The sequence below is a fragment of the Amborella trichopoda genome, chromosome 5 (genome assembly GCF_054954075.1).
Source record: "Amborella trichopoda isolate Santa Cruz 75 chromosome 5, AtrichopodaSantaCruz75HAP2 v2.0, whole genome shotgun sequence".
NCBI classification, from domain to species: Eukaryota; Viridiplantae; Streptophyta; class Magnoliopsida; order Amborellales; family Amborellaceae; genus Amborella; species Amborella trichopoda.
This window is the reverse complement of record NC_142340.1, coordinates 4,587,142-4,606,807: the sequence shown is the minus strand read 5'-3', so window position 1 is coordinate 4,606,807 and position 19,666 is coordinate 4,587,142. Positions and strand designations below refer to the sequence as shown.

At 34.7% G+C, this 19,666-nt stretch overlaps 1 protein-coding gene across 6 annotated transcripts; it reads right to left on the bottom strand.

The window, feature by feature from the left end:
- Positions 1 to 9,739: 9,739 nt before the first annotated feature.
- LOC18443450 (uncharacterized) lies at positions 9,740 to 16,561 on the bottom strand. 6 transcript variants are annotated; one of them, XR_016055704.1, is made up of 7 exons: positions 15,189 to 16,561; positions 11,912 to 12,180; positions 11,647 to 11,788; positions 11,445 to 11,509; positions 10,905 to 11,347; positions 10,697 to 10,800; positions 9,740 to 10,022 (listed from the first exon to the last, which is right to left on the bottom strand). XR_016055704.1 is itself a non-coding variant. In XM_006853639.4 (6 exons), the coding sequence occupies exons 1-5, from the start codon at positions 15,728 to 15,730 to the stop codon at positions 10,943 to 10,945; spliced, it is 1,077 nt and encodes a 358-aa protein (XP_006853701.1). In that variant the 5' UTR covers positions 15,731 to 16,561; the 3' UTR covers positions 9,740 to 10,022; positions 10,905 to 10,942. The 6 variants fall into 6 exon arrangements, 1 of the variants encoding a protein (XP_006853701.1); XR_016055701.1 differs by having other exon boundaries at positions 10,511 to 10,800; positions 10,905 to 11,001; XR_002282463.2 differs by having other exon boundaries at positions 10,905 to 11,001.
- Positions 16,562 to 19,666: the final 3,105 nt, after the last annotated feature.

Below are 19,666 nucleotides of genomic sequence, written 5' to 3'. Positions count from 1 at the left end.
TTGCGTGTTGACTACATTCAGATCTTCAAGGAGTTGGTGATGAAATCTATGTGAACTGGTTTGAAGGATTAACATGTATCTCCATGATGGAAGTGAATTATGGATAGAGTTAGTAATCATGTAGCTGAAGCACCTAGATTAGAAGTCACTAGCAATGGTGCAGATGCTTCAATTAGTAAAGACTGAGATGCACAAGTGTTCTTGTGATCTGGTGTCCTGAGAAAAAATGATGTAGTATCACAAGAATGAGAATAAGTTGTAAAGATGTGACTACATTCCGTGATGAAGGGGTATAACATCTATAGCCCTTATGATCAGAATTTTAACCCACAAATTCTCTGCACGAAGCTTTTGATTGGAATTTATTGCGCATTGAGGTAGCAGTATGGGTGAAGCACACACATTTAAAATTGCACTAGCTTGAATAATCAGGGGATACCCCATAGAGCTTGTAATAAGGTGTTTTGCCGCACATTGAGGTGATTGATGAGATAGACTACTGAGAGAAAAGCTTCTTCCCTAAAAAATGAGGGTAAATGATAATCATACATCATGGCCTAAGCAGTTTCCACAATATGAGGTTTTTTACAATCGACAATTTCATGCTGTTATATGATGTATGGACATGAGAATTGATGCAAGGTTCCCTTAGTTGTTAGACAACATTTGAATTATGGTCAGTAATCAATATATTCTTCCCCTTGATCTGATCTAAGCATTTGAATTTGTTACCCAAAATCATTTTCAAATTTACTTGGAATCGCTTAAAAAGTTCCATGACCTCAGATTCATATTTGATCAAGTACAAGCAAGTGTATCTAGTGCAATGATCAATAAAAGATAAGATAAAAATATCTATATCCATGCACATAATCAGTTAGAGGTCCCTAAACATCTGAGTCCACCAGTTCAAATGTTTCGAGAGTGACAATATCGCTATGCATAAAAGGAAGTTCCTTATGCTTGCCCAATTGACAACTAGTGGACAATCCGTTTATTGAATCTCTTAATGTGAGTACATATTAGATGTGAAGGAGGGGTTAAAATGATAGAGTTACTCCCGTAACAAAAGACAATACAAACTAATAAATATAATACATATATCTCAACATGTGTATAATCTTTATGGTTTTTCTTCCTTTCTTTGTTGTCTCATTCCTCATTTGTTTTTCCTTTCTTGTTACTTTTTAACCAGATATTTAGTTTTCAAATGCCAAGTAATTTCTTAGTTCTTAGATATTGATACAACCAGTCGGTTAATCAATGAAACCTTCTATGGCTCACCTGAATGCAAATTTCCTCTAGGTTCAGATCTGCTTCTTTAATAGAGAAATTTTTTAACCTTAAATTTGATAAGTGAAGCGACAGTTTATAGAAGCCATTTCAATATATCAAAAGCATAGCATGGAAATTGTTGAATTTTATATAATAAACGTAGACTCGCTCCTTATATTCTTTTGCTGAAAAATGACTAATGGATTGGTGAAGCGACAGTTCATAGAAGCCATTTCAATATATCAAAAGCATAGCATGGAAATTGTTGAATTCTATATCTTTAATAAACGTAGAATTGATCCTCATATTTCTTTTGCTGAAAAATGACGTTAATTGCATGTAAATGGATAGGTTTCATATAGTATATCAAAAGCCATTTACATGGGATCAAGAAGCCAGTCATCCATTCACCCCCAAAAACAAACAAACAAAAAGAAGAAGCCATTCATCCCATAATTCCCATTTACATGGTATATCAAAAGTCATTTACTGGGATAAAGAAGTCATTTATCCTGGTTACATGGTATATGAAAAGCAATTTATGGCTAGGTTTTGGTTTCATTAGTCAAGGCTTGATGTTTGCTTTTGGTGCATAGAAATAATTCTATAAATTGTATGCTTTGGTCACTGAATGAATGAGAATTTGCATTAAAGAATTATAGAGGGAATTCTTGTGGAAAGGCATCAATTTGGGGTTTATGTATCTTCTGATCATATTCTCCTCCGGAATTATTATTATAAGCATACTGATGATGGATTTTGATAAAAAGGTGCACTTGGTGTTTTTTCTTGGAATGAAATTTGTAGATTAGAATACAATTTTTTATATTTTTTTCTTGAGAATTTAGGTGTGGCACCAATAGGCCATCAAATAATAGAAAGTAGACTTAGGTGAGTGGGCCATGTGTGGCATAGACTTAGTACAATACCTGTTAGGAAGTGCAAGTTAATTCAAGTGGAATGCTCAAAGAGGGCAAGGAATAGGCCCAAAAGGACATGGTCGGAAGTAGTGAGAAAAGATATGAGAATTTATAGCCTCATTGAGGGTATGGGCTTTAATAGAGCAGAATGGTGGAAAAGACATTTGATGATGATGATGATTAGTGCTAGTATTACTGGGGAATTTTGTGCTTATAAATTACAATTAAAAGAGAACCAGTTCTAATTGCTGAAGTTTGAAAGATAATAGAGTATCTTGAAATCATTCCAAAGACGCCATTCACCTATATAGAATAAACTCAGGATATGTATTGACATATTTCAGTTTGTATTGGTCGATACTATGGAATGTATTTTGTTAATTTGGATAAGAAGATTTAATGATATGTTTTTTCTTGGAGATATGTATTTCTCATAACACTATGCATTGCCATATCATCAGATGTTTCCATTTACAGCTGAAGAGAATAAAATCAGGTTTTATCCCTGCAAGTTACATACTTACAGTTAAGAGCGTCTTTTTTGTTTTGGAATACTCCTAAATTTTTTAATACCTTCTATAAATATAAAAAATAAGTTTTTCTTTAGAGGAAGGAAAATTTATCGAAATGTACCTAGTTTATCTACTAAACATTTTCCCGTTTTGAATTATTCCACCTCATGGTCACGTGAATCTTGATGGGTTTTTGAAATTAGATGAAAACAAATAAGTGTTAAATAGTTCATCTCTTAGGTACATTTTGATAAATTTCCCTCAGAGAAAATGTTGTGATGTAAATGATTCATTCTTCCTTTTTGATAATAAATGTTGATTTTGACTATAAAGATGCAGTGATGTCTCTTTTTCTTGTAATGACAAGGATATAAGATTATTTATCTATGGATTACTGTTCCTAGTTACCAATAAAAAAATTAGTCCATTTAGGGACATCTGATGAAACTGGAACATTCCTGGTTTCCCGTTTCCCATAGTAAGATTACAGCTGATATACATATTTGTGTGCATTGTTTCGTCATTGGTCAAACAAACCTTCTTCATTTGCAGATCACCAGTCATCCACCACTTCCCAAAAAATTGAGAAACATGGAACAATTGCAATAAAAAAAAGAAAAAAGGAAGAAAGCCACTCATTGTTCAGGCATTGCAAAATATGGACCTCCTTTCTTGAGTTAGATTTGACTTGGCCCATTTAAATACAAACTAGGTAAGTATGGTCGGAACTTGAAAGTCACATTCCCTCCTCTAAGCCCTGTGATAATGCTTCTATTGCCAAGCAACATGCATTACTATTGTTGATTTCTTCCACAAACTAATAGAAACTGGCATCTTCTACTTGAATCTTATTCAAGATCCTTGGGGTTGTTTATCTTGCTTATGCTTTATCTGCTCTAAATATCTCACGATTTGCATTGTATTCTTGCTTCTAGTTTGAAATTTCCATCATGCTCTTCCCTTTCTAACAAAGAATCAGGCATGCTCTTGCTAAATTGGTGCTTGGAACTGAAGTCCAGTTCTACCGTTCTTATTCTCTATCTTCGAATGTTTCATTTGTTTATCTTATTCTCTATCTTCGAGTCATTGATATATATTACCTGCTGAAGGGGAATGAACAAAAATTGGAAGATGTAAGGGTAGTGGAATGATCAGAAACTTTAGGATCATAATTGATTTGTTAATAACCAAAAGTTATACCTGATTTATGTAGCCTAGAGAGGCTTTGATTTGTGAAACATTACGAAATTGACTTTGCTGGAATTTAAGGACTTGCAGGCATAGGCAGCATAAAATATCAGATTCTAATTGGAGAACAATATGGTTGTAACATTTATAAGTCATTGGATTTGATTATACTTTCCATCGATTGAAGCAAATGGATTGGGATTTTTTCTGAAATAAGTAATGTGTATTATCTCAAATGAATTGCTTGAGAAGTACAGGCAACATCCTTTTTTGGAGATGAAATACTCCATATCTATAAGATCCTTTTTTTTTTTGTGTGGCTTAAGTCATCATCAAAGAAATGCAGCATATGCTAGCATGCTCAAGCTTTCCTTTATCAGATATTCATCCTCTTTTGCATGCTGCATGTATTTGAATTCAGTTTGTTTTATTATGCAATTCCACAGACATGTTACTCACAAAAAGATGAATTGCGTTTGACTATAATGATCTTATAAGGGCTGTCAGTCCTTCACTTCTCACACTTGGCAGTTTCTTAAATCACAGCATTTTACATGCTATGAAACATGGTTCTATATTGCTCCCTGCTACATGAACCTCTGTGAAATTGCTGTCTATATATGTGACGATCTTAAAGTATTTTCTACTTGTGTTTCCTATCCAAGTATCAGGAGTCTCAGCAGCACCCAGTGCACAGTGTTGATAATAAATAGATTCATTGCAACAATAAGTGTATTGCTGTTTGTCCAAAGTACCAGGAGTCTCAGCAGCACTCTGTGCACAGTGTTGATAATAAATAGATTCATTACAACAATAGATGTATTGCGGTTTGTATTAATAATACTCCATCCTATCAAGTGGGTTTTAGGCCTCACCTTTTTCATCATAGTTATATACTTCATACCTGTCCTCTGCATGCCTTTACTTTCACATCTGATCCGACATCATTCCCCCCATTTTCTTAGTATTCGGTGATTGGTGATATCTGTCCTATTACTGGTCAGGTCTTATATGGTATATCAAAGCCATTTAATTGCAGGGTCTGATATGGTAATTTTTTGCTTTCTCATCATTTCAGTTAGTTAGACTTTGTGAAACTGAAAGAAATTTATTCTTTTGGAGAACTTTACTTCAGGATAGATGCATGCTATGAATGAAGAAATAGTTGCCTTAAACAAGAGTGACACGTGAGTTGTTGTCCTTGTTACTAAAAGCAAACCTTTAGTAGTCTAGGTGGGTGCTTGAAACATACGACAGTTTTAGGTGTAAGTTGTGGCAAAAGGCTACAATCAGTTAAATAAAATGGATTATGATGAGTTAGTCCATGCAGTGGTTGAATCGAGGATCATCAAAACGGTTCTTTTCTTGATCAGGTTCATTTGATCCAAATTGGATTAGTGTGTGTACAAATTGATCTCTTTTTTGTGCATTTGAAAGAGGAAAATCTATATGGAGTGACTGCTCAGCTTTAACGATACAGAGAGAATCATGAATATGCATGTGAGTTCAAGAAGGCTCTTTATCACGTCGAATTTAGAAGAAACTACCTCTACCACAATTGTTTTGCTCTATCGAGAATCATGCAGGACATAAAAGGCACCAAAGAGATAATTGTGAAATTTATGACTTGCAGTTGGTTGTATTTCCATGCTAAGACATCTACCATTTTTCTCATGGGCTTCTGCAAGCTCAATGTGGTTAGGAATTGGATCTTCTTTCCAAATGTGACATGACTAGGTTCAAACCTTACTTCTGGGTAGGTGAATAGTAAATTAAATGTACAAGTGAAGACATGTCTTATCCAGTCTTTGGCAGATGCAGATGGTGACTAATTTCTGCTCTTTATGACGCCAGACATTACATTTGCAATTAAGTTTGAAGAGCCCAAAAACATCTGAAACCCTATCTACATGCTGCTTAGAGAATTCTTAGGTAATATAGGGGAAGAAGAGGAGATGACAAATAATACCCCAAATGACAGGCTCAAAATCGAACTAAAAAAGCTTTAGTGATGTTGATTGTACTAGAAACTCCTATATGGGATTTGCTTGTAGCCTAGGGCCTAAAGTTGAAAAATGTATGGAATGGTTTCACGATCATGTGAAAGATACATGTAGAGTTATGGATGCCTGTATTTCATGGCTGTTATCATCGTCTTCTCAGCCAAGGATTTCTGTGGGTCGACTCATATTTATTGGCAATAATGTAAGCACTAAAAGATTATCAACCCAACTTATATAATCTGTTGTGACAATGAATAGCTATTAAACTATCAACAATCTTATATTTCAGGGCAAAGCACACTGTGGCTGATAAATCAGTTTATCAAGGCTAGGGAAATGGGTAATTTAGACAGTCACTAGTACTTAAGAATGATCTGCAATGTCATTACAATGTTTAGGGTGGTCTTGTATGCATTGTATCATATTCGTGATTAGGCAATTAGTTTATAATGTTATCTTATATTAGTATATTGATGTAGTTCCAAGCTTTTGTTGCCAACCTAGACCAGGCACACACTTGCACTAGTTTATTTTGTTTTTTTGGGTAAAAAAAAAATATATATAGTTTCTTTTGTTGAGCCTAGTAATTGTTGGCCTCCATAATTGGAGCATCTTGCCATTTTATAAGTAGGGATTTATCATTTCCCTTGCATTTTCTCCAAGGAAATGTTTACTTTTGCTTGCTTAAGTATTGTCTACATTGCTTGTAAGGTTGGTTATCTTCATTCATCCTCTGAACTTGAGAAAAGCTCTTTCTATAATTATTAGTCAACCATCACATTGTCTTCCTTGCAAAGTAACAGCTTATTTAAAACCAGAGAAGGCACTTTCAAAAATTTTAAGATAAGTTGATTTTAATTTGTTTGGTTAGGTTCCAAACTACTATCAATGTCTTTTGGTGACCTTTAGGATGTGGACATTTTCTTGTTTCCCACAGGCAAATGTCTTGACCCACCATAGAGGGGGAAAGCCTGAGTTTGCTCTAGTATGTAAGCAATTGTGTAAATTATTCCCTCTTTTTTAATTGAGAGAGAGAGAGAGCATGTGATTTATTAAGCTTTGCCAAAAGATTACTCCCTCCTTTGGGTAAATTTAACCTCCCCAACTTTGAGATTTATTAAGCTTTGCCAAAAGATTACTCCCTCCTTCGGATAAATACAGGGGTAGCTATGGATCTGACCAGACCTGCGACCCAACCTCGTGTCCGGGTATGGGTCCAAATTTTGGACCCAAAAGGGTCCCAATAATATAGGTATGTGTGGGTATTCATAAATATTGCCAAAGGAATAACAAAAAAAGGGCAAAAAACACAAAAATGTATTCGATAGGGTGGTAATGGACTTGACCAAACCCAGGACCCAATGGGTGGACCCGACTTTGGGTCTAGGTATGAGTCCAAATCTTGGACCCAAAAGGTCAGCTTTGGGTCCAAAACCTGGAGCCAAACCAAATACTATTTTGGACTTGGAGCCATTGCCACCCCCTAGGTAAATACTTATCTTGGTGTAATCTTAGGACCCCAAATTTTGAGGATTTTAATCCCCAACTTTGAGATGAGATTAATTTTAAAGAAAATGATCACCTGATTTTTGGGATAGTCAAATCCAAGTAATTAGGAATTTGAAATCTACTTTTGTTCTTAGAAATACTCATCTAGTAATTGTAAAAGTAGATATCTCAAAGTTTCACACCTAAGACGGCATTTGTAAATAGGCCTTTACGCGAAGAAGTGCATAGTTTGCACCAATGTTTTGAAACCTAGAAATTTTTTATCCTGATTGGCGATGTGGATGGGAATTAGTTGGGATTGAACTACTTTTGGTATGGTATAGGACTTGGCTCGATTCCTCTTTGTAGGTTAAGCCTTGCTTTTCTTCATAGGGTCTATGCCTTAGAAACCATCCTTACAGCAATATTCCAATTTTAAATGAATGAGACGTATAACAAGATTTTCATTCCTAAATCTGGGGATATATAAGTAAAAGTATAACACGACCAAACAAGGATGTCAAAATCACCCTAACCATTGGATTTGAAATTGAATGGCGAGATGTGTTCACATTTTAAAAAAGTCTGACTTTATGGCACACCCTAAACTATCAAGAGTCATTGTATATAAAATCTAATACCTATGCGTGTCTATTGATTAGGCTCAAATCCAAGTTAACTATTATTTTTTAATTCTCAACATACCATTTTTTAATTCTCAACATACCTTAGGCACAAGGTGAGGGGTCTAGTTCACCCAAATCAGTTAAACTGTTTTGATTGAGTTAGATCTGATTTTTAAAAAACTAAAAAAAAACAAGAATAAAAAGTTTAAAAACAAAACATGTTACAAATAAAATACAAAACTTTGTTAAACAAATTGAATGATCAAACTTGTTCTAAATAATCGTTTTGACTAGCTTCTTACCAAACCCGATTTATGCTTTAAACTGAACTAACCAAGGCACTAGTCGGCATTTTAAGCAATTGGACTGATTAGTCTAGTTTTTATAATTATAACACTATGTTGTTGGATTTCACAATTACTTGTAAAGGATAGTGTTTTAAAACCCGAATCATTGGAATGAATTGTTCACCACAAATCCTATTTAGATAGTTGGATTGCATTTAAATCGGTCGAAATGGTGATCCAAAAAAATAGTTAAAATATATAAAATAAAACAAAATTAAGATAGGGGTATATAAGTTGGGGACATAATAAACCATTAAATAATCTTTATTTATATATATTATATATAGGGAATAGATGCTGTCAACTCATGAGTTGATTACTACAATGTCAGCCAATAGTCCAAATTGAATTTAGACTGAGTTAACGATCATGATTTTATTTCGTATTTGAATTTTTTTTTTTTTTATAAATCCAAATTACTTGAAAATTTAGATGTATATTTTACTCATCAAGGCACACCTAATAAAAATTTATAATTTTTTTTTGTAAAATATAAATTGACCAAAATACCCCTAAAAAATTTCGATTGTATTTTGATCAATTTATATTTTTCAAATTAGTTTTTAATATTTTTGTTAGATTCTAATATTTTTTAAGAATAGACACTTAAAATATCAAGTGATTTGGATTTATATATAAAAAAATAAAAATTTAAATATGAAATAAAATCGTGACCACCGGATTGAATCGAAATTCAATTTAGACCGTTGGCTGACACTGTAACTGTCACCCCATGGGATGATAGGATCTTTTACTATATATATATATATATATATATATATATATATATATATAAGGTAAGATTTTTTAAGGGAACCAGACCAAAAGTAGTACCATCTTAGATTCATTAATCTGACCAAATGCCATCCAAACACCGGGTTTTAAAACACTGAAAGGTTAAAGGATAATTATAACCTTATCAAGCAAATGGGCTTACAAGATCTAGGGGTGGCAATGGACCCGGACTTGACTTGGTTCTGGGTCTGGGTCCAAAAATTGAACCCATCGGGTTGACTCCAAGTCCAAGATTTAGACCCAAACACTATTCTAGTCTAGATCTTGATCCATGTAGACCCGAACTGATAGTGTTAGTATTTAAATAGTACTTAATACATAATATTTAAATTAATATACTATATATTTTAATAATAATATTTGTATAGATTTAACAAAATATTTAGAAATATTTTAGCATTATTTTTGTTGTTTTGGGTTGAGTCCGGGTTCGGGGTATAAAATGTCAGTAACGTCAATGTATTATATCGCCATGATGATCTACGCAGTAGTATCCAAGAAATATGTGTATTTCAGGCACTGATTAAAGACACTGAATTTGGAAGGATGCCAACCCAATCAACCCCATACCAAAAAGCGCAGATGGAAAAGCCAACCATCCCTTCATTATTCCATACGAGTCTCACATCATTCCTTTTGTCACCATATTCACAAAGACAAAACCGAATATTAAGATGAAGAACAACACCAAGTTTAAACACAACTCCATATACCCATCGCTGGAGAACTTTGCCCAAAGGTATAGAGAGACAAACTATTTGGAAAAAGCAATAAAGAACCCAAAATCATAATCCTGCTACTCTTTTGCCACCACTCCGTCTTTCCCCATTTCTCAATTTTTCTGTTCAATTTTCTCCCGCATATACACCTGCAAAGACCAAAAAGCTATGAACAGAGAGAGAAGAGTAGTTTTGCCATATTCATTTTGGAGTCTTTTTTGGTTTGGTAGGAAAAATGAAACAATTCAGTTGCTTCGGCCGATTCAGATTCGGAGAAAGACTTTAAAATATTTTAAAAAAATTAATGTTAATAAAGTATGTATTAATATATAAAAATAATAACAAATTTAAAAATAAAAAATTCAATAAAAAAAAGACAATTCTATGCTTCGACTGAAGGGGCCGAAGCTTCAACTGAAGAGGTCGAATCATACCGATGCAGGCCAAAGCACAGAATTGCCTTTGTAATAGACATTTTTGTGTTTCAGCGAATCAAACCGAGGTGGGCCAAACCGGCCCCAAAAGCAGACCAAAGGGGATGCACTAGAGCTTTGCTTCGCTTCGGTCTAGGCCGAAAATCCGAAGACTTCGGCTGAAGCGAAACGAATCTGACAACATTGGAGAAGAGAGTACGTACGTGTTTTAGACGTATGCCCGACAAACTACTTAAAAAGGAATAGCTAAGTCCATGTCCATAACTCTTGTATAAAGAGAGAGCTTTAGAGCTTTGCCCAACCAACTACTAGAACAGGAATAGACAGGAATGGTAAGTCCAAGTCCATTACTCTTGTGGAGAGAGAGACATTGTCTTAGCAGATTTTACCTAAAAGAGAGAACAGCTAAGTCCAAGTACAAATGACTATCTAGAGAGAGAACAGCAAGTCCAAGCCATAACTCTTTGAGAGAGAGACCTATAGAGAGAGAGACCTGTAGAGAGAGAGAGAGAGATTTTCAAAAGTTATGAGACCTTGTGTGCCAAGAGTACCTAAAAAGAGAAGGATTCCAAAAGAAACGAGGTGAGAGGTAACTACCTCAGAAACATAAAACAAGAAGGCTGGCCTCTTCTTCTTCATTTCACTACCAAACAATCTTCAGTTGCTGATGATGCTTCCTGTCGACCACTTGTAACTGCCATCACATCATTTATGAATAACAATTACTCATATTCTCACCAATATGCTGTCCCATATAAAGAAAAGAAAACAGTCATTTATCAAAAGTTCAAATCTCTCTTTCACACAAGGCACAATCACATAAGACCCATGTCGCTACGGGTCTCAATTGTATCAGGCCGACCAGAACTGGGTCTGAATTTGGACCCTTGAAATGGACCTGGTGGGTTAGGTCGATTGGCTCCCAGTCCATTTGACATAGACCCGACCCGGTTAGGGGCCAAGTCCAACCAATCCAGGTCTGGATCGGGTCCGTGTCCAAGTTGGACTCAATAAGGTTGGATCCACGCCCATTTACAGCCCTGCATGTCATTGCTGGTCCTCTTAAGAATGAGAGAGGAGAAAAATCAGTGCTTAAGTTTCAAATGCAGAGATGAAGGGGATAACAGAAATACTCACTGCACAAACCAGAAAGTTCGGAACTCTTTAAAACACGAAGCCTCTTCACAGTGCTCACAAACATCCTGCAAGTTTCCGAAAAAGAAGAGCTATTATGACCTCTCTTACAAATCATAATTGCATTACTATAAGATTGAGAGAGAGAATGTTCAGAATTATGCCGAAACTTCGAAATCAGTATTGAAATTTATAGAAAACTTACTCCCATGGAACATCTCCAACAAGCATTCTGTCTCCTTCATTGTCTTCATAAACTAATGTGTATTCTCCACTTCCATCCAATAAACCTCTAAGTTTTTCTCCAATTCCACTCTGAGTTGAAGAAGCACTAGAATCACTCTGAGCTGAAACACCAAAACGAATAAAGAAGAAGAACAAAAACCCATTTCATCAATCATATTGAGCAGCTCAAAATTGTAATGGGCAGCCATTTTTTACTACAAAAGAAAGGATTAGCAGTCCGGAACCTGCTAAGAGGCCTCTAAAGAGTTCATCGACTGCACCGGAGAGCTTTTCATAGCTCCTATACGCATTGAGATCCACCTTCCTTCCAATTGGTATTCCATCCATGTTTATCTTCACAAACATTCCTTTCTTGGGAGCCTCTTGTTTTTCAAGGTTTTCAGAGGAGCCATTGATGGGCTCATTGATGGGCTGTGGTTGAGGTTTTGAAGAAGTACTTGTGAGGTTCTTGCGAAAGGAGCGAATGGGAGGCCACCCCACCACTCGGCCAGCCCTGAAATTTTATGAGAAAGCGAGATTACTAGCATCGGATGGCGATGATGATCCTAAATTTTTATACATTTCTTTACAATTTTTTTAAATTATTCAAGGGACCTGAGTTGCACCAAAGTACTTAGCTAGCAAGGGGCTGAGTATGAATAACTCGGCCAAGTAGTTAAACGTTGCACAAATGCATGAATGCATATTCTAGCATATCTAATTCTAGAAAATTCAAAAGAGAATTATAGTTGTAAGAAGTTCATCTTGTTGAAAATTCAAAGAGGATTATCGTCGTAACGAGTTCATGTGGGGACTTTGTTAGTGTGGAAATTGGAAATCAATTGGGAATTAATTTAAATAGTACACTTACAAATAAGGTAAACTATCTTAGATGATCGTTAAGGTGGTCAAGTGATCTTATTTAACAAGGCAAATGCTGATTTTTAGTTCTCATTTCAACAAGATACTTCATCGAAAAAAATAAAAAATACCCAAATTGCCCCTATAAATCACTAAATAGGTAGAGGATTTACTATTAATGAAAAAATCTAATCTTTGTTGGGTGAGGTTTGTATAAGGTAGCCACCCTATATATTATACAAGGCTCACCTCTAAATTTTACAAAGAAGATGTAGTTTTCATGTCAGAACCCTTAGGATTATTTAACCATAATCATAAAATATAAAATTATAAAAAATATTTAAATGAAACATATCTATAAACGCTTGAACATAAATGATCCAGATAACTTGTCACAAGAGGCACTACTTTTAGGTTCCTTTTTCTTTTTTTATATAAATACATCACAAGGTCAAGATGATCAATAGAAATGTTTTCAAGCTTCTAAGCACTTTTTTCTACTTGATTTTTTAGGTGCTATATAAACTTTCTCCATATTTGTTATGCCGAAGTTATCAAATTCTCAAATAATCCAAATAGTAGTGATTTATAGATAAACTTTTTTCTACTTGATTTTTTAGGTGCTATATAAACTTTCTCCATATTTGTTATGCCGAAGTTATCAAATTCTCAAATAATCCAAATAGTAGTGATTTGTAGATAAAAGGAAAAGAGGAAATGACAGTGATTTATAGGGGTAATATGGTTATTTTTTAATTTCTTCAAGATAACCCATTCAAATGAAACTTAAATAGGATCATTTGACCTCCTCGATGAATTTGTAAATCAAATTTGTAAAGTGGTTAGATCATTTAATTGATAGTTCTCTATAAAAAATAAAAAATAATAATATATTTATCTTTTGCTCCAAAATAAGAATTTACCTATCCTAGTTGACATCAGTTTTTGAAAACGGGGGTGCCCACTTGTGCACTCACCATTCCAATTCCCAGCAAGTCAAAAGACAAAGAAAAGAAAAAAAAAACTGTGGAAAAGAAATAAAAAAAGTGGTCTAGATAACGACAGGATTTGAAAATCGCAAGTCCTTGAGAGTGAATGGGGCACAAAGCAACGGATCGGGTCGGAACCGGTCTAACTTGGGCCAGGGTTCGGGTTGGGTCAAGTCATTTCGAACCGGATCCAACAAGTCGGGTCGAGCATGGGTCTAAAAATAAAACTTTATTTTATATTATAATATATAGGTACATATTTTATACTTATACATACCAAGTTGGGTACCCTAACCCGACCGAATAGGGTCCAAGCTGGATAAAAACTCGGCTCCAATATGGGTTGGGTTGACACTAAACCCGTCCCATCAAGTGGTGCAGCAGAAACCGGACCAAGACCCGGTTTGGGTACCCGATTAACACCCGTACAAATAAAGCCCAATTCTATAGCCATTTGCGTCCTTTCGAAATATTCAGGACGAAGACGTCCTTGGGGAAAAGTTCTTCAGCCATTTCAATGCCGTCAAGTTCCGCGACATGGGGGTAGTTCAGTCATTTCGCCACAATGAATTAAAACACTCCATAGAAACTGCTTCGTAAACTTAAAAAAAAAGCTAAATGATTTTCTGCTCCCTCGAGAGCGTACTGTCAATTTGCTCCCTCGGGTTAGAGGGAGGGGTGCTTTTTGGTACCCAAATTTGGACGATCTAAGTTTTAGAATCCACCAACCAACATCAAAGGAAAAAAAAAAAAAATTCAAATAAATTAACACTAAACAAAATAAGTCCAAATTCGAGGGCAAGATTTAGGAGTTTTAAGAACTCAACATCCAAATTTTTCCATGGAAAATCATATGATAATACTAATGTATATCCCAAATACTAATGTATATCCCAAAATTTTAGGCATGGGCGAGTTTTTTTGCACCAAACTGGGTGCCAATTAGTGTGTAAAATAAGCTGGGACCAATTGAAACATATATATCCACATATACCACAAAGTGCTTGATTAAAAAAAAATTCTCCCAAGAAGCCTTCCTACTGCAAGAGGAGATAACGTATAGTATAGACCCGCGGCAGCTTTAAAAAAAAAAAAAATACCAAACTCGAAACCATGGAATAATAGTCCACTGGCGTACAATAATTTACCGTGATTAGAAAAAGGAAAAACTTTGTATAAAGTTGAATTAAAGATCTACCAAAAACATCAATAGGAAAAGGTTGTTTTAATATTGAAAAACCCCTGAATTAATATTGAATATTGAAAAAAAAAAGATTGAATCTTAAAAATAGTGCATCTTTCAACGCTTTATCCAAATAATCTATTTTCAAGATTTTCATATATTTATAAATCTACTTGATTTTAAATATTTTTGAAGTTTAAAATTTTATAATGAAGATATGAAAATAGGTTTTGAGATAATAAAAATTTTTTACGCCAAAATTACATCACATGATAAAGTTTGTAGGTGCGCCGTAATTGGATTGTTCTAAGGTTGCAACCTTATAGAAACCAACCTTATAGAAACCATACCCAAGAAAGAAGAACAGTAAAAGATTGGGTTTAAGTTGATGTTAAACCACTTATATCCACAAAACCTGAAATTTGCAGTTACCATAAATAGTTAAAAAGGTGGAAATTATTATCTTATTTTTATTTAAATTTATTTTACCTCTCTTCAGAGCTCCCCATACTTGGTTTCTTGAGATTGGATGGAGCAGATAGAACAGTTTCTCTCTCATCTCTCTTTTGTGTTTCCATTTTTGCGCTTGCTGTTTCTCTCACTAGAGTCGATGGCGAGGCCTGTTTTGATAGAAGAAAAGTTGGGGTTTTTTGGTGAAGTGATTTTTGGTAGAGAGAGAAAGCTGGCTGTTGCCGAAGTAGCCCTGCTTCTTCGCCTGAAAGCTTTTGGTTTCTCTCGCTAGTTGCTGGTTTTGATGCTACAGTGTCTTGAAAACCACGTTTTGCTCCACAAAAACTGCCATTCTTGGAAACTGGAGATGGACAATTGAGGGCCTGGTAATCACCAGGAGGACCCAGTCGAAGCTCCGTCTCCCTGGTTTTGGGCCCAAGCCTCCCCTCCTCCAAAACCCTAAAACTTTCTCTCTCTTCCTTTTCGACTCCATTTCTCTGAGAAATTTTGCCATTTTCTAGCATCATTTGAAGAAATGGAGGTGCATTCTGATTAGGATTCATTTCTCCTTCTTCGCTCATGTTGGGGGTTGGCAATTTACCTTAACAGCCGGAAAAATAAGTGGGTCACCGGAAAATTCAGGTTGGCAGTGAATATCAACGGAAAATGCACTTGGGTAATCAGAATCAGAGGAAAAGGCGAACATATAGTAACTGAAAATTCTAGCTTGCGAGTTTAAAGAGCCTAAGAAGATGAGAGGGGATTAAAATTTTCAAATGAAATAAGAATGATTGGAGAGAGAAGAATAAAACATAACAAACATGTTAACGAAGAAACCCAGACTCGGAATTTCATGGATTAAAAAACCAGAGAGAAAACCCAAATTTTCTCAGAGTCGAGAAGTACAGAACAAGTAATTAAACCCAGGTTAAGGATCCACTGCTCTTATTGGCCGGAAAACCAGTAAACGACCGGAAGCTGTCAAACCTCCAGTCTTTAGTGGCCCGGAAACTGACCACGACAGTCAGAGTAACGACATACAATAAAAGAGTTCAAAACACAGCAAAGAAACAAGACACATAAGGGAAAATGAACATATCATTCTTCGCCGGAAAAACCCATCACAGGTCGGAAGTCTTACAAAATAAGGAAAACCCAGATCAGAAGTAACAAATTTTCGCCGGAATAGCCATTAATAGACCGGAAAACAGGCGCTAGAGTTACAGAAACTATGACATAACACAAGGATTGAAAACGCAACAAAACAAAGCCAAAATCACACCAGAAAAAGCCACTAACCAAAGGCAGGAAAAACCAGAAAGCTCACAAGAAGAAGAAGAGGAGAGAGAGAGAGAGAAATGGTATTCTAGAGAGAGAGAGTACGAACTGAAATAAAACAGCAGCGAGATTCCACCTCACACCTCAAAAAACTAAACCTTTTTACGCGACGAGTTCGGCCTGCTCACGCAAGGGACACGATCGACGTGCGCATCCGAAATTTCGGTTTTCGAAATATTGGCAAGGGTTTTTTATGCACGTGTAGAAAACAAAAATTTCACCGTCAAATTTTCACCGATTTTCGCCAAATCTCGCGGTAAGTGTGGAGCAGCCAACGTAAGCGGACAAATTTGACGATGCTTTGCGTGGGTTTTCGGATAGTTTAGGGCGATAAAATTTCGTCGAAATATACTGAAACTCACTGAAATTTTGAAAAGCTTAATCATTGATATATCAGGAAAGCATGGGACGTCTCTGTTCACCAGATTTGTATGATCCGTTTTTCAGGTTTCTCTCGCTAAAACACGCAGATTCCATGATTCCTTGTCTTGAAATAACCTTTTTTTGTATCCTCCTTTTTCTAAGTTTATTTCATTATTACATTATTTTATACTGGATGAAGTTTATAAGGCTTGGGCTTTAACAAAACAAAATAAATTCTCATCTCAAATCTTCACCCGGAAAGCACCTTCGCAACATAAATATAATATAAAATCTATTTCCAACATCTACAATAAAATTTGAATGTCATTAAAATGCTATAGATATGTGAATACTTATTTTGAAGGTAAAATAAATGGTTTAGATCATTTTTTACAATATATTACTTTTAGAGTTTGAATTTTTTTTTTTTTTTTACGACTCTACTTTTATGAGGTTATCCATGTAAAGATTTTTCAATGTTTAAATTGTAAATTTTGATGAGTTATAAGGTGAGGTTTTCAAAGGTTGCAGCCGTATCAAATTATTTTTCTTTTATATATATTAATATCCCTCAATAATTTATTTTATTTATTGTAAAGTCCATATCTTATTTATTTATTTATTCTAGTCGATTTTAGGTGTTCCTGCTCCCGATTCGTTAAAAAAGATCTCCACCCCATTATCTACCTTGCCTTAAAATTCTATTAAAATTTTGTTGTTTGTGATGCAAAGTGTACGGTGTGTTAAAACGGTTAAAAAACCCCATGAAAATATGAAAAATTACGATAAAATTATGACTAAGGATCAAAATACGGAGCAATTGAAGATAATAATAAAATAACACATTGAATTTATGTGGTTTATCACATATGTGACTACATCTATAAATTACAAACCAAGATTATTCATGATACCGCCGCTGCAACGGCTCTTAAAAATTGCATGATAAATCTTTCTACTGGGGTATGTCTCTGAGCAAAAGTGCATAATAATCTTATTTAATATATCAAACCCGAACTTAACCCCCCAATCCTCAAAATTAGGGCCAACGAAAAAGATAACCCAAGATCAACCTAGAATAGATATTAAGTTACATATAAATTGCATACAATACAAATTGGACAAGGTTTCTATGAGTCGTTCGACTCATTTATTAAAATGCGTCCTCTTGGATTCAAAATTTTTAGAAATGAAAATCTCAACTACGAATTTGAACAAATACATTAGGTTTGAAAATAAAACTTTGAAATCATTGATTTAAAATTTAGATAGGACATCATGTGGATGCTTAGCGTGATGTTGTAGAAGTGTGTCCCCTAACGCATGAACTACTTTCTCATACAAATTTCACGCAATTTTTAAATGAAAATTGTTTTATGCGGGCTGAACCGCATTTCTACAATACGCAGTCCAAAAGTATAAAGCATAGATGGATGCAAATACGTGGTCCATCTAAAAACAATTATAACTAACGGCCCAAATGTTTTTTTAATATAATTATTATTTCTAGTTTTTTATTTTATTTATTTTTCATATTCATGATCTCCATGTCAATAGTAAATTTACGTTAATCCAAAGTAATTTGTAATTAAAGATACGGATAACTTTGAATAATAATAACAATAATAAGAACACGAGACCTTGTTTGGAAGGATTTTTCTATTTTAAGGAACACACGACCATTATGATAAAATTATTGTGATTTATTGATAACATTGTCGAAGGAAAGAGAAAAATCTTGTAGTTTGGCAAACTTTGTTGTCATGCTCAAGTCATCCAAAAAGCCCCCTGTTTTTGAGACAGGATTGGATTCTTTGAACAAACAATGAACACAACCCCAATACGCAAAATTCTTGAGAAGTTCAAATAGATTCAGCCATAAATAAGAACTTGTTTTTGGTTTACATTTTAATTTCATTTGGTCGGTTAGTTAGGCCCCCCAACAGTGGACTTTGTGTTGAAGTCCTTGTGCCCTAACGACCAAACCAAGATTATGAAAGCTTGATTAAGGTTGAACTGAACTTCATTATTATTCCAACCTATATTTGCATTTTCAAATGTTAGTTGATATTTCACTCTAATCCACTGTATAATCTAGGGTTAAGATCTAAACTATTAACATCTCACCCATAATTTTTTTTATCGAATTTCAAATATCTTTATCAAATTACACCTAGGATAAATTGGCAAGTAGTTCAACTCTTGCGTGTATTTTTGGTAAATTTCTAAAAAATGCTACTATTAAATATTAAAAATAATAAGAAATTAGGAGAAATCCATTAAATTACAAACATGCCCACAAAAACAACGGAAACGATGAGGAACTGCATAGCAAAATAGCCTCTTTTGTTTTTTCTTTTTTCTTTTTTTATGGTTAGAAATCTGTCAAGACTAAACTAGTTATGGGATGATATGGGTCTCAACCCGTTTCCCCATGGACCCCTATGTATATTTTTTTTTTTTGCTTTAAAGCTTATCTAATGTTTTTTTTAAGTCCCTTCTAAATTCTCAATCGAATAAACCCCTATTTTAATTTTTATTTTACTTTATTTGTTTTTCAATATTTTCACTGATTCCGACCGATTTGGACCTGATGTGAATCACCGATCTAGCGATCCAATATATTTTTATGGATGGAAGATATGTTCCACCGATAAAGATAGAGGGCACAAACATCGTTTCTCTACCTCGTCCTTCGATTTTTTTTGGATCCTTTTAATTTCGATATAACAAACAAAGAAATAATTCAGAAACAGGACTCGAACCCATGAAACACCACCAGTAAAACTCGGCAAGCTCAATTGGAAATATCGGCG